Here is a 15,038-nt window from a genome sequence, read left to right as displayed (position 1 = left end):
ACCAAGATGTTTAGGGGAATTAACAAAGTCACCATAACATTTTTATGGTTTTGTTCTTGTTGATTCTCTGTAGTTATGTTGGAATGTTTATGCATTGCCATCTGACATTTCAGTCATACCTGTATGCTTTGTTGGAAGGATTCCTCCCTGTTTGCAGATGCGACTGCGCGACTGCAGATAGAGGTGTTAAAATTCGTCAATCTTCCAAGTTTTTTAATATCGTTGGTGCTAAAATTGGATAATGTAGCACCTCATTAAAAATGAAGATAACACAAGATTTAAACTGATTTCGAGAATCCCCAATCACTAGTGATTGACATGAAATAGAAACATATATGCATCGCCTCACACTGTCCTTCAAATTGAAGGAACCGAACTCTATATCCATGAATCACAAAACTACCTATACAGCAGGTGGTCAATTCTAACACGCATTTACGCTCCTAAATTGCAAGGATGAATGAGAAGGAACATGTTTTTAGAAAAAGGTTCACATGCATTAAGGTTTTTGATTTCTTTGCAATCATGACTTAATTACGACTGAGACCGCATCAATTGCATTTTATTGTTATGCTTTGTAAAATCTCTGTTTGCAACATGACCATTATTACAACCGTTGTTAAGAGGATTCTTCATTTCATTCCTAATTGATTGGTTTAGACTCTAGTAGTAATCATTGATTATCATGTCACAATCAACACTACCTTCTATTTCTTCTTTCACATGTGATTGGACTTATGATGTCTTTCTCAGCTTTAGAGGCATTGATACTAGAAACAACTTCACTGGTAATCTGTACCATTCTCTACATCATCAAAGAGGTATACAAACTTTTATGGATGATGAAGAAATTCAAAAAGGAGAAGAAATCACACCTACTCTTCTTCAAGCCATTAAACAATCTAGAATTTTCATTGCTATTTTCTCCCCTAACTATGCATCTTCAACGTTTTGTTTGACTGAACTTGTTACCATCCTTGAGTGCTCAATGTTACAAGGAAGGTTATTTTTGCCGGTTTTTTACGATGTGGATCCATCCCAAATCCGAAACCTAACAGGAACTTATGCTGAAGCTTTTGCAAAACATGAGGTGAGGTTTGGAGATGAGAAGGATAGCAAGGTGCAGAAATGGAGGGATGCTTTGCGTCAAGCTGCAAATGTCTCTGGATGGCATTTCAAACCAGGGTACGTTATACCACCCCTTAATACATCTCTTTTTGTTTTTTCAGTTACCTTTTTTTTTTGTTCTCCAACACAGAAGGTAAAGGAAATATATATTCTATTATGTTGAGTATGACTCATATTTACTTATAAAGTGGGCAATGGGCAGTTGCCGACTGTAGTGGACCGTATGTCCTTTGCCCATTCATCTGCTGGTTAGGGTTCAAAGATAAACTTGTAAATTGGATTGTAGTATTTAAACTTATATTGTACCCTGTGATCGTATATAGCAGCGAGTCTATGCAATTGATTGAAAATCAATCAATTATGTTCTTGTGTGCCCTTTATTTATCTGTTTTCTTTAGAACAAGATTTGTGTTCTAACAGATTCATTCTAAAAAAAGGCTTTCTCTAATGACACATGACAACATTTCTCACATCTCTTCTCCACTATTATACCATATCTGTCCAATCTTGCACAACATCTTTACGAGTGAACATATAAATCTAGTAGAAGGAAATATAGTGAAGAATTAATAATTTTATGTGATTAATTTTGGTTTGAAGTGAAAAACTTAAGCACATTAAATGGCTCGGTTTCGATCTACATGTACTTCTGAATTGTGCAGGTTTGAATCAGAATATAAGTTTATTGAAAAGATAGTTGAAGAAGTCTCTGTAAAGATAAACCGCATTCCTTTGCATGTAGCAACCAACCCAGTTGGCTTGGAGTCTCAAATATTAGAAGTGACATCACTCCTTGGATTTGACTCGAATGAGAGAGTCAACATGGTAGGCATTTATGGAATCGGCGGAATAGGCAAATCAACAACTGCTCGTGCTGTGCATAACTTGATTGCTGATCAGTTTGAAGGTGTGTGTTTTCTCGATGACATAAGAAAGAGGGAAATTAATCATGATCTTGCACAACTCCAAGAAACACTACTTGCTGATATATTGGGGGAGAAGGATATTAAAGTAGGTGATGTTTACAGAGGAATGTCAATAGTTAAAAGGAGGCTTCAAAGAAAGAAAGTCCTTTTGATTCTTGATAATGTTGACAAAGTGCAGCAGTTACAGGCATTTGTAGGAGGACATGACTGGTTTGGCTTCGGCAGCAAGGTTATAGTCACTACAAGGGACAAGCATTTGCTAGCCACTCATGGAATTGTGAAAGTATATGAGGTTAAACAACTAAAAAGTGAAAAGGCTCTCGAGTTATTTAGTTGGCATGCATTTAAAAATAAAAAAATTGATCCATGTTATGTGGATATTGCAAAACGTTTAGTATCTTATTGTCATGGTCTTCCCTTGGCTTTGGAAGTGATAGGTTCTCACTTGTTTGGAAAAAGTTTAGGTGTATGGAAATCCTCATTAGTTAAATATAAACGAGTCCTTCGTAAAGACATCCACGAAATTCTTAAAGTTAGCTATGATGATTTGGAAGAAGACGAGAAGGGTATATTTCTAGACATAGCGTGTTTCTTCAATTCTTATGAAATAAGCTACGTCAAAGAATTGCTATACTTGCATGGTTTTCAAGCGGAAGATGGTATACAAGTGCTAATTGATAAATCTCTCATGAAAATTGACATCAATGGTTGTGTGAGAATGCATGACTTGATTCAAGGCATGGGCAGAGAAATCGTGAGGCGGGAATCAACGTCGGAGCCTGGAAGACGCAGTAGATTGTGGTTTAGTGATGACATTGTTCGTGTTTTGGAAGAAAACAAGGTATGAAAATTAGAATACCCCCCTTTTTTGTTATATGTATACATTTCTTTAAGATGTATTTAGTTTGTTTACAGGACTGTTAGTTTTCCATGCTCAATTACAAATGATTGATGAATTTTTTCACCACTAGCAGAAAAGGACATTACGATTTAGAGATTTTTGTATAGAACAAAATATATATATATATATATATATATATATATATATATATATATATATATGAAAGATTCTAAACCTTTAATTTGTGTTCGAATTGTGATTTGGAATTGAAAGGGAACTGATACAATTGAAGTCATAATCGCCGATTTGCGCAAAGGCAGAAAAGTGAAATGGTGTGGAAAAGCCTTCGGGCAGATGAAGAACTTGAGAATTCTTATCATTAGAAACGCAGGATTTTCCAGAGGTCCTCAAATTCTTCCAAATAGTTTGTCAGTGCTTGATTGGAGTGGATATCAATTATCCTCTTTGCCATCTGATTTTTATCCTAAGAATCTTGTCATACTTAATCTGCCTGAAAGTTGCCTTAAATGGTTCGAATCACTCAAGGCATGTATTCTTTTCACACAAGAAATTATATCTGAACTAGTGTTTATGTCCAGTTGAAACCTTAAAAATTTGACGCATCTGTATATTTTTATTTTTTATTTTTGTGTAGGTGTTTGAGACGTTGAGCTTTCTGGATTTTGAAGGCTGCAAACTCCTAACTGAAATGCCTAGCTTATCTAGAGTACCAAATTTGGGGGCACTATGTCTTGATTACTGCACTAATTTAAATAAAATCCATGACTCGGTTGGGTTTCTTGAGAGGCTTGTGTTATTAAGTGCTCAAGGATGCACCCAACTAGAAATATTGGTTCCCTACATCAACTTGCCATCTTTAGAGACTTTAGATCTTAGAGGTTGCTCGCGTCTTGAGAGCTTCCCAGAAGTAGTAGGAGTGATGGAGAATATAAAAGATGTTTATTTAGACCAGACTGCCCTAAAACAATTGCCTTTTACAATTGGGAATCTGATTGGGCTCCGACGTTTGTTCTTGAGGGGATGCCAAGGGATGATTATGCTACCAAGCTACATATTGCCCAAATTTGAGATAATAACATCTTATGGTTGTAGAGGATTTCGATCATCTGAAGACGAAGAAAAAGTGAGTCCAAAAGTGTTTACAAATGCCATGTGTGTTTACAATGAAAATAGGAAGTGCTTCCTTAATGTGTATTCTCGTAATATATTCTCCAACGATGTGATAGAAATATGTAGTCCTCAGTGGAGCCAAAGTTTGTTTGATCCAGCAAATTTAGAAAGGTTTCACTATGGGATTTCACATAGGATAGTAAATGTGGATAAGCTCAGAAGCAATGAATCATCAGTGTGTTTTTGGTTCAAAAAAAATTTTCCCAGGGTAGGTCTATGGTGTTTTGCAGAACCTGAAAAACATTTTGATAACATGGTGTTAGATTTCAAATTGAATCTACTCATCAATGGCACTAATAAACTCACTTCTTCATGTAAATACATATTTTATACATGCAATAAGATGGACCAAATCCTTTGCTGTGAACTACAATCCAAAGTGGAGGGTGCATTTTCTGAGAATGAGTGGAACCAGGTGGAGATTTCATGTGAGATGGAACACCTAATGCCTTGTGATTCTAAGATAGTCACGGCCTACCAGGACTGGACCAATAAAAGGATTCTACAATGGACTCTCATATATGTCTACCCGGAAAATGAAAAGGTTGCTTTCAGGTTTTTTAACAATTGCGATTCTTCATTTTCAACTGAGCAGCATATTCAAAAGCAGCAAATAATACTCAAAATCCTACGGTTCGTGATTCCACATTCACCAATGTTGACCTTGCGTCTTAATAATCGTGAAGCTAAATTTCTCGTCATGTAGACAAGTGTGTACGGCAAATAATATTAAATTGTCTCAATGGAGATGGCATTTTTTAGTACACAAACATGAAATTGCCAGACGCTCATTGTCTTTGTTTGGAAAGAACTGTTCTTGCATTGGCTATTGAAACTTATGTGGAAAAAACTTTCTTGTATTGGCTATAGGAATGTGACAAGACATTTACATATGAGTATGACTGGCATCTTCAGAACATGCTATATAATTTGAGGTGTTAGTCATTGACTTCTTTAGTGGTATAAATAATTATTTTTAATTTGAGGGAGGGAGGTGCATGTATCATTTCTGTCTGATAGGAAGATTGTATCAGTTAATTTTTTTTTTCTTTTTCTGTTGATGTTTTTGTTTTCTGTTCATTTTAGGAAGAAGGCTGTCCACAAGACAGCTACTACAGACGACAAAAGGCTTCAAAGCACTCTGAAGAGAATTGGAGTGAATGGTATCCCTGCCAAAGGTAATATTAATTCACGATACTTATTTATATATTTTATTTTAAGATCTAAGTAAAACTAACCGTTGAACTTGAATTGGTTGCAGTACAAGCATCTATTGCTGCCAATACTTGGGTTGTTAGCAGTTCTCCTCAAACAAAGAGTAAGCATATATATCTTATTCTTCATATCCTAGTGTGGTACACGAAACTGCAACATCTATCATAGAACACTGTTAACATCTTTGAACATTATGCGTGAATGAGTCATCAAAAGCTTTGTCTGCATCAATGTTCAGAAATTGTAGGCTTCATAAGAATCATTGTTTAATGTGTACAATTTGCAGTGTACCATACCATGCATTGTTTTCCTCATTTCGAGTGTGAGACCTGACATTAGTGTTCCATTCGATTTTGATCTGATTTCATGCTGGACTGACATTTCACTTAAATAAACTTTCCCTTTCGCAGAGTTGCAGGATATTCTCCCCAACATCATTCACCAACTAGGTATGTGACTTACATCTTATCAAATCTAGATTATATTTTGTGTTAATTTATTTATAATCTTATATTCTTATTTTCTGGAAAATGCAGGGCCAGATAACTTGGAAAATCAGAAGAAGCTAGCAGAGCAATTTCAGAAGCAGGCTCCTGAAGCAGGAGCTGATGCAACCGCAGCACAAGAGGATGATGATGATGCTGTACCAGATCTTGTCCCCGGGGAGACTTTTGAAACCGCTGCTGAGGAGACGAAGGCTTAAAAGTTTTTCTGTGCCATATTTAGTTTTGGATGTCATTTTTTCCCCTCTTTTTTTTTATCTCCAAAATTATGTATTTCAGGTGATTTTTGTTGCTCCTCTTTTAGATACTTAAAGTTGTTAAAAACTCTTAAATCTGCACTATGGTCTAACCAAGTGTATCTAACTGACAGCATCTAAGTTTGTCTCCTGAGTTTGTCTATTGTATGTCCATCATTATTGGAGGTAGCAATCAATTTTGGTATTTGTATTCATGATATATGGTTTCACTTACTATGTGTGTAAAACTAAATGTTTAGGGGAATTAACAACGTGGCCATAACATTTTATGGTTCTTGTTCTTGTCGATTATCCATGGTTATGTTGAAATGCTGAGGCATTACCATCTGACATTTCAGTCATATCTGTATGCTTTGTTGGAAGGATTGCTCCAGTTTTGCAGATGAGATGCAAATACAGGTGTGTTAAAATTTTCTGTCTTCAAGTTTTTCAATACTTGGGTGTTAATATTGAGTGAAGTAGTACTTTCTTTAGATGAATGAACTAGATATATAAGGTTTAAAATTGAGTAATATATTTGTACTACCATTTTGCGATAATTTTAGGGACAATCTTCCCTCTTCTCATTGGTCAAATACAATAGAGTGAAAGAGAGTAAGTACACAATGAAAATTTGAGAGAGAAAGGCATGAATAGATCAATATATAACCTAACAAATAATTAAATCGATTTCATTAATCGAATAGAAATCAAATGCGATTGAAAAATGAAATTCAAGAAACGGAAATTAGAAATGTTGTGGAACCACCCCCTCGATTTCATTGCTATTTGATTCATATTTTTGTTTCTCTTTTTAATTTAAACACTTCTAAATTCAACTGATTTGAACCATGTGTTAAATAAATTAAGAGACTTTTCAAATTTTGATGAAGAAGAGAACTATTAACTGAACAAACAATGCTTAATATTTAAGGATCGAGTACAATGACATTTGATTTTAATTTAATGTCCTTGGGTTGCTTGTTAAAAAAAAAAAATGTCTTTGGGTCAAGAAATGTTCATTTTCATAACGAAACTATGAGTGTGTTTGTTTCAGTTTTAAAAAAAAATAGATTTTGATTTAAAAGAATCTAGAGATTTTTCTTAGATATTCTTAGAATCTAGAGATTTCTATGGTGTTTTGTAGAACCTGGGAAGCATTTGGAAAACATGGTATTGGATTTTAAGTTGAATATACTCATCAATGGCACTGAGCAACTTATTTCTTCATGTGAATACATATTTTATACCAGAAAGAAGACCAACCAACTGCTTTGTTGTGATCTACAATGCAAAGTGGAGGGTGTATTTTCAGAGAATGAGTGGCACTATGTGGAGATTTTATGTGAGATGCAACATCTCATGCTATATGTGATTCTAAGAGAGGAATGGCCTACCAGGACTTAACCACTAAGATGTTTCTAAAGTGGTCTCTCATATACGTCTACTTAGAAAACAAAGAGGATGATTACAGCTTATTTGAAACAAAGGGTCTCTCACATTATCACCCATATTGTTTCTTTCATTGCATCAGTGCCCTGATTTTGGAGGCCTTGCTTCCGCATAAACCCTAGCCGCTGTCACTACGGTTTTTTGTGTTATTCCGTTTTTTATCCAGCGAAAACTGTTCACCTCTCTGACATTATTCACGCACGCACTATTCACTCGGAGGTACTGTTCACGCGCGTACTGACCATCGCCAAAGAAAAAAAACCTTCGAATTGTAGCTTGCTATTTTTTGAGTTTATCGGATCGAAAAATGAAGGGGATGAATAGAACTAAGCTCGGAAGAGAAGAGACACGTGAAAAGGGTGATGATGGGTAAGACAATTTTCAACTCATCAACCAAAGGTCATGCACTCCAAACTACTTCTGATCAAGAGTCACGGTCTTCCTCAAATGCATTTCCATTCACCAAGGAGCAACTAGATAAACTGTACGAACTTCTAGAGTCTCGAACACCTACCTCCTCCATAGTCCAAAAATGCAACTTCTCAAAATCAGTCCACCTTAGTGTCATTCCTACATTATTGGAATTATGGATACCGTTTTTTGATGTGAGAAAAAGTGCCACTCAGTCTTATAAAACATGTCAGATTTAAACTTGCTTTCAAGTATCCCATACCACTAGCAATTGACAATTAGATGATTTAGTAGCAATTGACAATTCTATAATGCAGTACCTTTTTTTTTGTGTGGTGTATTATGGATACCGTTTCTTGATGGGAGAACTCAGTCTTATAAAACATGTCAATTGATCCCAATCTGTTTGTATATTTATAGTTCCATTTCTTTGACTCCACACCACCAAAACACTACTTAGACATGGGTGTTACAGTTAACGACAAATTTCGTCAATGGTTCAAAATTCAAATGGCAAAAGATTTCAAGAGATGTTTTTTTATTTGAGAGGATGATCAACTAATTGAGGTGTCGAATATGATGCCTATAAATCTTCACTGGAGTGTTTTTCATTGGACTAACATAAGCCACAAATCATTTCTTTTATGCTGAATTCTTCAAAACCACGTGTAAATAAATCATCTAATAGAAGTGCCTAGTTACACAAATCAATAATTTTCATTTTGTTCAGTTTTCTGCATATATAGAAATAGGAACTGCATTAATAAACTCACCTATTCAAGCCATTTCATTCATTCTGTTTTTGAGCCACTTAGCAATGACTTTATTGGGATTTATTGTTACTAATTAAACTCAGGTCATCTTTACAGATCAAGCAAATGGTTCAAATTTCAGTGTATTTTCGAAAGCAATGAAAAGAAAATGGTTCTGCAATGTCTCTAACAGAACTGGGTAGATAGTTGCTATACTCAACTAAACTCTTGCTGGCATGGTTCATGTGAAATCAATGCGAAGATCAATTTTCCATGGCTATTGTAGATGATCTCTCTCTGTGAAGGCTTGGATATACCTCGAACTTCAGTTGAACAAGCACAGACCTAGCACAGAAACAATAAATACAGATTCCATGTCAAGTTTGATGTTGTTCAATTTTTAATAGACTAATGCACTAACCAACTAGAAGCAAATAAAATTATGCGTGGACGATATTTTAGGCACTAATAATAAAAACCTAAGTAAATTTGAACAAGGAAAACTAGAACATGTCAAGCCTGGCCAACTGGATCGATCATATCATGATCAACACTGATGCATAACATGAATAAGTAATTTTGTATATGCAAAAATAACATATAATAAAATATTGGGATGCTTTTCATAGTTATGAGTTAAGACCATACATGTAAAATGAGTAAAATTGAAAATGTAGTTAAAACTTTATAAAAAAAGTTGCACTTCGTTTTGGTGATGCCATGGAGGAGATTCATACTGCAAAAAAGGCCAGAAAATACCACCAAGTTAATTTTGATGGTCAGCAGTATTTTACCTATAAATTTTTGTGCAGGATCTTTTACATGCTCTTTCCCAACATAAGACATGCCAAAACAACACATATTTTCAATAAACCGAAGAAGTAGAAAATGTTTCTCTTGAATCTGTTAAACAACACACCAGAATATTTAACAGAACTAAAGACTACATCATGTTCTACTGAAACGTAATGTTTGATTAACAACACATAAGTTCTGTTTGTGACATGAATAATAAGGAAGTAATATAACACTTAAGTAAAAGGATCATAAGGAATCCTCATAAGAAGTCCTGTTTGGACTGAAGTTCTGTTTTGTTCATTTTCTTTCACTAAATTATAATTTATCTATTGACAAAAGTTTATGGTCAACAAGTGCACTATTCAACAACAATTGCCGTTGTATGTCAAATAGGCTATTAAAATAGAATTGTTGTTTAATGGTTTCAGTAATGAGTTTTCCTTGGACTGTAAGTTCGGAAATTCAAAGCTAATAAACTTCATTCTGTTGATTGTTTGAAAATATAATGGTTTATAGAAAGAGAAACATGACCGACAAAGGGTGCATGCAATGGTGAATTCCAAAACCTAGGACCAAAGTTTAGGCTCTCGATCATACAATTGTTGGGAATATGCTTTCAGTTTTAAAAATACATGCAGTATTAATATAGATTATGCCAAATTATTCCTAATAGTACCATTCAGTTATTTATAAATTCAACTAGACAAAAATAGTACATACATATCAGTAAAACATTAGCTGGACTTGGTTGCAGGTCGTGGATGCAAACCAAGTTATAATGACTTCTCCTAACATCAAGGTTGGGCAGAAGCAGGAGTGACACAGATATAATTCTTAAAAAAGAGTTAGTGTTTGTGTTGTAATACTGTAATTTGATGTTATTATTGAAATGAACAATATTAATTATGGAAGGTAATGGAAGAAACAAAAAAGAAGTACTATGGAGACTCACCCGAACATGAAAATCATGTGATTATTTCATCGTTGATAATTATAGACGGAATGTGAGCAATCTTACGCCACTCTTTCCCTTGCTTCCTCCGCAAACTTGCATCCAGTAACGGACAGTGAGTCATACTTAGTACTGAAAGAGAGGAAGGCAATCCTTTTTTTGGCAATGACTTTAGTTTGGGAGCGTTAACAATCTCAAGGTTTTGGAGAGAAGTCAGATGTTGAAGCCACTTCCCATCAATTCTTGTACCATTAAGACCACAAATGCATAGTCTCACAAGCGATACCGGTAGCAATGGAACCATCAGCTTGTTCACCGTATCATTACTGTTGATTCGCAACACTGAAAGATAGGGGAGATGTTCCCAAGTTGGCTCATTCTTCCAAATAATCCCTCCAACAGAACCAACAGTCAGTTCCTGTAAACTGATAGGCAAATCATCTATGACAAAAGATTGAAGATTCGGAAGATTATCAATTTCCATTTCTTGAAGGCCAGTTAGAGAGCTCATTGCTTCAGGTAGTGAACTAAGCTTTTCACACTTCCACACTGCAATATAAACAAGGTTTATAGTGGGCAATCCACCTGTGGAAAATGACTCCAGTTCATTACAATCCATATTTTGATGCTTTTAAGAAATGAGAGACTCTTTTGCGACGCGTCTTCCGCAATTAATATCGACTTCAGATTCTTACAACCTTCAATAAACAGACTCTTGAGGACCGGGAGAACACCCAAAGTAAATGATATCATTGAATTACAACTATAAGATATTTTCAATTCCTCAAGCGATGTGTACTTGTGCAAGTATTCATGAGGAAGGAACTCTAGATTCACACAGTTACTGATTGTAAGAATTTTCAAGGTTTTTGGGAGACCTTCTGTTGGGAAAGACATCGGAGATGGAAACCCGTCTATGGTCAACTGTCGCAGAGAATTCAAGGGGAACATCATCAGTTGGCTGAATACATGATCTAATGATGGAATTGATTGCACTGATAGAGGACATTCTCTCAACTCAGGTTCAGTTAAAGAAGGAAATTTGTCAGGTATGTTTCCTAATCTCAGTTTTGGACACTTACTTAGTGACAAAGTTTTTAGACTAGGAAACTTATCCATACCTCCAATCAAGTTCCACTCTTCCCACTCTTGCATATTCTCAAAATGTAGAGTCTCCAAGGAGGGAAATGGTTGAAATGAAGGAGAACTATCACTTCCATAGAACTCAGTACCAATTATCTGTATGGATTGCATCCCTTCAATAATGAGTTCTTTCAGATTACCCAATTGTCCAAGGGGTGGAAGCCATAAACAATCACCACAATTCGAGATCCTTAAATACATCATGTTGGTAAATAACGAATCACCTAACCAATTCGGAAAGTTGATTCCCCCATAGCCTTTGATGGTGAGACTTTTCAAATTTGTTGAGGGTCGCAAATGTTCAAGTACAACACTCTGAATTTGTGAATCTGAACAAGTACTACCACAAGCCCATTCTAAAACTAACTTGTCTATTCGTTCTTTCATCTTCATATTGGCTTGAACTGCTTCAAAAGGGTTATTGACATTTTGTAGTTGTGAGATGGAAAGTTTTCCATTTAGAAGAGGATACTTTCCTAGCTCTCCAACCATCAATCCACCAGTATGTTTGCTGACAAGAAAGTCAGACAAAGTTTCAAGATTTTCTAGTTTGGCTATTTGTGTGGGCATCTCCCTCAATGCAGTGTCACTAATGTCAAGACGGCGCAAACTAACCAATTTTCCCATGTCCTCTGGCAATTCAGTGAGCCTTTTACAGCCTGACAACAACAAGAACTGCAGATTGTAAAGCTTGCATGTTTCACTAGGCAACTTTTCAATCTTAGTGTGAGAAAGATTTAAGTACCGCAGGTATAACAAATTTCCAATAGATTTGGGAACCTCAGTGATGCTTTTGTAGTTTGTCAAAGACAACACACGCAATTGTTTCATTGTTGGCAGCAACTCATGTACTACCTTGTTTGATAGCAAACAACGAGGCAATCGTTCTTCTAATGGTAATGCTAGAAAGGTACGTAGATCTTTTAATCCATACAATTGACCAAATTTATCATATGAGTCATATGTACCTGTATTGTATGATAGCTTATGTATCATATCATGTAAGTTATGTTCGCCCATATTGATGCAGTGTGGAGATGAAACCTCTGTAGCTAAATCATGGACAAGTGTATGCATTTCAAAGTTTTGTTCCTCATTACCAATAGATTGTTGATGCAGCAATGACCTTGACACTAGTACATCAAAGTATTCTTCACCAACTTTTTCCTGGTTTATGGACGATTCTACTAAGCCTTCTGCAATCCACAACTGAACTACCAAATTTTTTTCTATGATGGACTTCTTCGGAAAAATTGAACAATATGCAAAGCAGTTTTTTAAAAGAGTCGAAAGATAGTGATAGTTCAGTTGTATAAAAGGTCGAACATCATGATCTATCAATAACCGAATGTCACTTTGTAGCACATAATTCCAGTAATCTGGGGACAATTTGGTGCGAAGAATATCCCCAAGTGCTACTGCAGCAAATGGTGATCCATAACATTTATTTGCAACTTCTCTGCCAATTTCTTCTAGATTGGATTGGCGTTGGTCGTTATGTTCTCCAAATGCATGCCCGGCAAGTAAAGACCAGCAATCTTCACTTTCCAAAGGTGTCAAGTAGTGGACAGAAAGAAAGGTTCGCATGGGTAGTGCAAAGGTTTGTATTGATAGTGCAACTTTTTCATCCTGTGTTGTGATGATGATCCTACTTCCTGTTTCACCAACATTAGTGATATTCATCATTAATGTCCAATTGATAGATCTTGCATCACATACCCCATCCAATACTAGCAAATATTTTGGGTAAATGATATTTACGCCACTTGTTTCATTTCTGTTTATATTCAAGTTATCAAGAATGGTTTCCAAAACATGCAAATCATCATCAAAGTCTTTTGAAACATGTGACCACACTTTTAACTCAAATTTATCCTTAACATCGGGATCATTGTAAAGAACCTTAGCAAGGGTTGTTTTACCAATCCCTTCAATACCCACAATGGAAATAATTCCTATTTTACCATCATCACCGTCACTAGACAACAAAAGATGTTTAAGTTTCTTTATATCATTGTCTCTTCCATAAATACAAGATTCATCATCCATAATAGAACTTGTAGGAGTTTGATGCCAAACACTTTTGGAACTGGAACCACTAAATTGATCTTGTGCTCGTGAACTAAAGAATTGTAATCTTTCAATTAATTTTTGCAATTTAGAATTCGTCACTCCATTAAAGCATTTGAAAGAAGAAGAAAACTGAGAAGGAGTAGTTAGGGTTTGATACTCTGCTTCCACTTTGCAAGGCAATGTCTGAGGGTTGATTTCCTCCAACAAATAGCCAACTTCAAAGACAGCACTTCTCAACATATCCAGCCAAAGCAATACAGTAAGTATCACGTCATCATCTTGAAAATCCAACCGTGTTGTCTTAAAATCATCGTTAAAAAGTTTAGCTTGAACCCACAGAAAATCATCGCTATGATATAAAGCTTGAACCCTGAGCAGTATTGTCTTAAGCTTTTCCAAGAGTGAAACATCAAGTTTAGTGCTGTGGAAGTTGTCGACGAACTGACTAGAAACAATCTTGTTTAACAACACCTTCACAGAAGCTGAGAGTGAGACGAGTTGTATAGGAGATTCATCAACCAGAAGAGAAAGTGAAGGAGGAGTTCCATTCCATTCACCTAATTTACCTAGCTGTTCTCCAGAACTCCAGCCTTCAAATTTTTCAATTAATTTTCGCAAGTAAGAGCGTTTGAAATGAATAGGAAGAACATTCAGCACATGAGCCTCAGTGTTGATTTCGTTAAACAAATGGACAATTTCTATGGCATCATACCTCAGCCTATCCAGCCAATGCCGTACAGTGGTGGTGATCCGTTTCTTCTCAACATAATTAACTATAACTTGAAGTTTCAGCAGCGTTGACTTGAAATTTTTCAAGAGTGAAACGTCAAGCTTCGTGCTGCGGATGTTTTCCTCAACAAGCTTGTCTAACAACACCTTTAAAGAAGTTGAGATTGCGAGGAGTGTTTCCTTCAGACTATCTGCCATTAGTTGCTTCTCAAGAAATTAAAACTACCAAAATGAAAGTGTAAGAATAACAAAAAAGTCGTCTCCTCTCACTTTGATTTTAGTGGTAGCCTGGTAGGTGGGATATCATTATCAAGTTGGTACAATTATGTATTGTGACAAATTTTGAAAAAAAAATTCTTTCATTTTCTCTATTTATTTCTCACTCTCTTGTTTTTTAATCAATAAAAAAGAAAAAAAAAAAGTTATCACAAATTGTGTGTACAACCATTCTTTAAGACGATGATACAACTAAGTTGAACCCACAAAACAAGCTTTGGTAGATATTATTGTTTCATTTGGTTCGAGAGTTTTGGGGGGAGGGGAGATAATATTTTTAATTTAACATGTTTGATTCAATTTTTAGAAGAGGAGAGAAGCAAAATCCCTTCGAGACCCACTTTTTTCTTTCTCTCAAATTGGAGTTTTTTTGAAAGGAGGAGAAATGATTGCTTTAAAATTTTATTGCATT

At 35.5% G+C, this 15,038-nt stretch overlaps 2 protein-coding genes across 4 annotated transcripts; one reads left to right on the top strand and one right to left on the bottom strand.

Moving 5' to 3' along the window:
• The first annotated feature begins 1 nt into the window (after position 1).
• On the top strand, positions 2 to 6,256 carry LOC11415136 (disease resistance protein RPV1). Of its 2 annotated transcripts, XM_024779895.2 has the most exons (8): positions 2 to 1,185; positions 1,791 to 2,895; positions 3,169 to 3,441; positions 3,551 to 4,719; positions 5,173 to 5,264; positions 5,348 to 5,404; positions 5,712 to 5,750; positions 5,838 to 6,256. In XM_024779895.2, the coding sequence occupies exons 1-8, from the start codon at positions 686 to 688 to the stop codon at positions 6,002 to 6,004; spliced, it is 3,402 nt and encodes a 1,133-aa protein (XP_024635663.1). In that variant the 5' UTR covers positions 2 to 685; the 3' UTR covers positions 6,005 to 6,256. The 2 variants fall into 2 exon arrangements, 1 of the variants encoding a protein (XP_024635663.1); XR_005645242.1 differs by lacking the exons at positions 5,348 to 5,404; positions 5,712 to 5,750; positions 5,838 to 6,256 and having other exon boundaries at positions 3,551 to 5,046; positions 5,173 to 5,257.
• Positions 6,257 to 8,601: 2,345 nt separating this feature from the next.
• LOC11422299 (putative disease resistance RPP13-like protein 1) lies at positions 8,602 to 14,635 on the bottom strand. 2 transcript variants are annotated; one of them, XM_024779893.2, is made up of 3 exons: positions 10,406 to 14,635; positions 9,450 to 9,558; positions 8,602 to 9,000 (listed from the first exon to the last, which is right to left on the bottom strand). In XM_024779893.2, the coding sequence occupies exon 1, from the start codon at positions 14,546 to 14,548 to the stop codon at positions 10,973 to 10,975; it is 3,576 nt and encodes a 1,191-aa protein (XP_024635661.1). In that variant the 5' UTR covers positions 14,549 to 14,635; the 3' UTR covers positions 8,602 to 9,000; positions 9,450 to 9,558; positions 10,406 to 10,972. The 2 variants fall into 2 exon arrangements, with proteins under 2 accessions (XP_024635661.1, XP_003598762.2); XM_003598714.4 differs by lacking the exon at positions 9,450 to 9,558.
• Positions 14,636 to 15,038: the final 403 nt, after the last annotated feature.

The sequence above is a fragment of the Medicago truncatula genome, chromosome 3, assembly GCF_003473485.1.
Source record: "Medicago truncatula cultivar Jemalong A17 chromosome 3, MtrunA17r5.0-ANR, whole genome shotgun sequence".
Lineage (NCBI taxonomy): Eukaryota > Viridiplantae > Streptophyta > Magnoliopsida > Fabales > Fabaceae > Medicago > Medicago truncatula.
The sequence above is the reverse complement of the archived record's forward strand: the minus strand, read 5'-3'. Positions and strand labels throughout refer to the sequence as shown.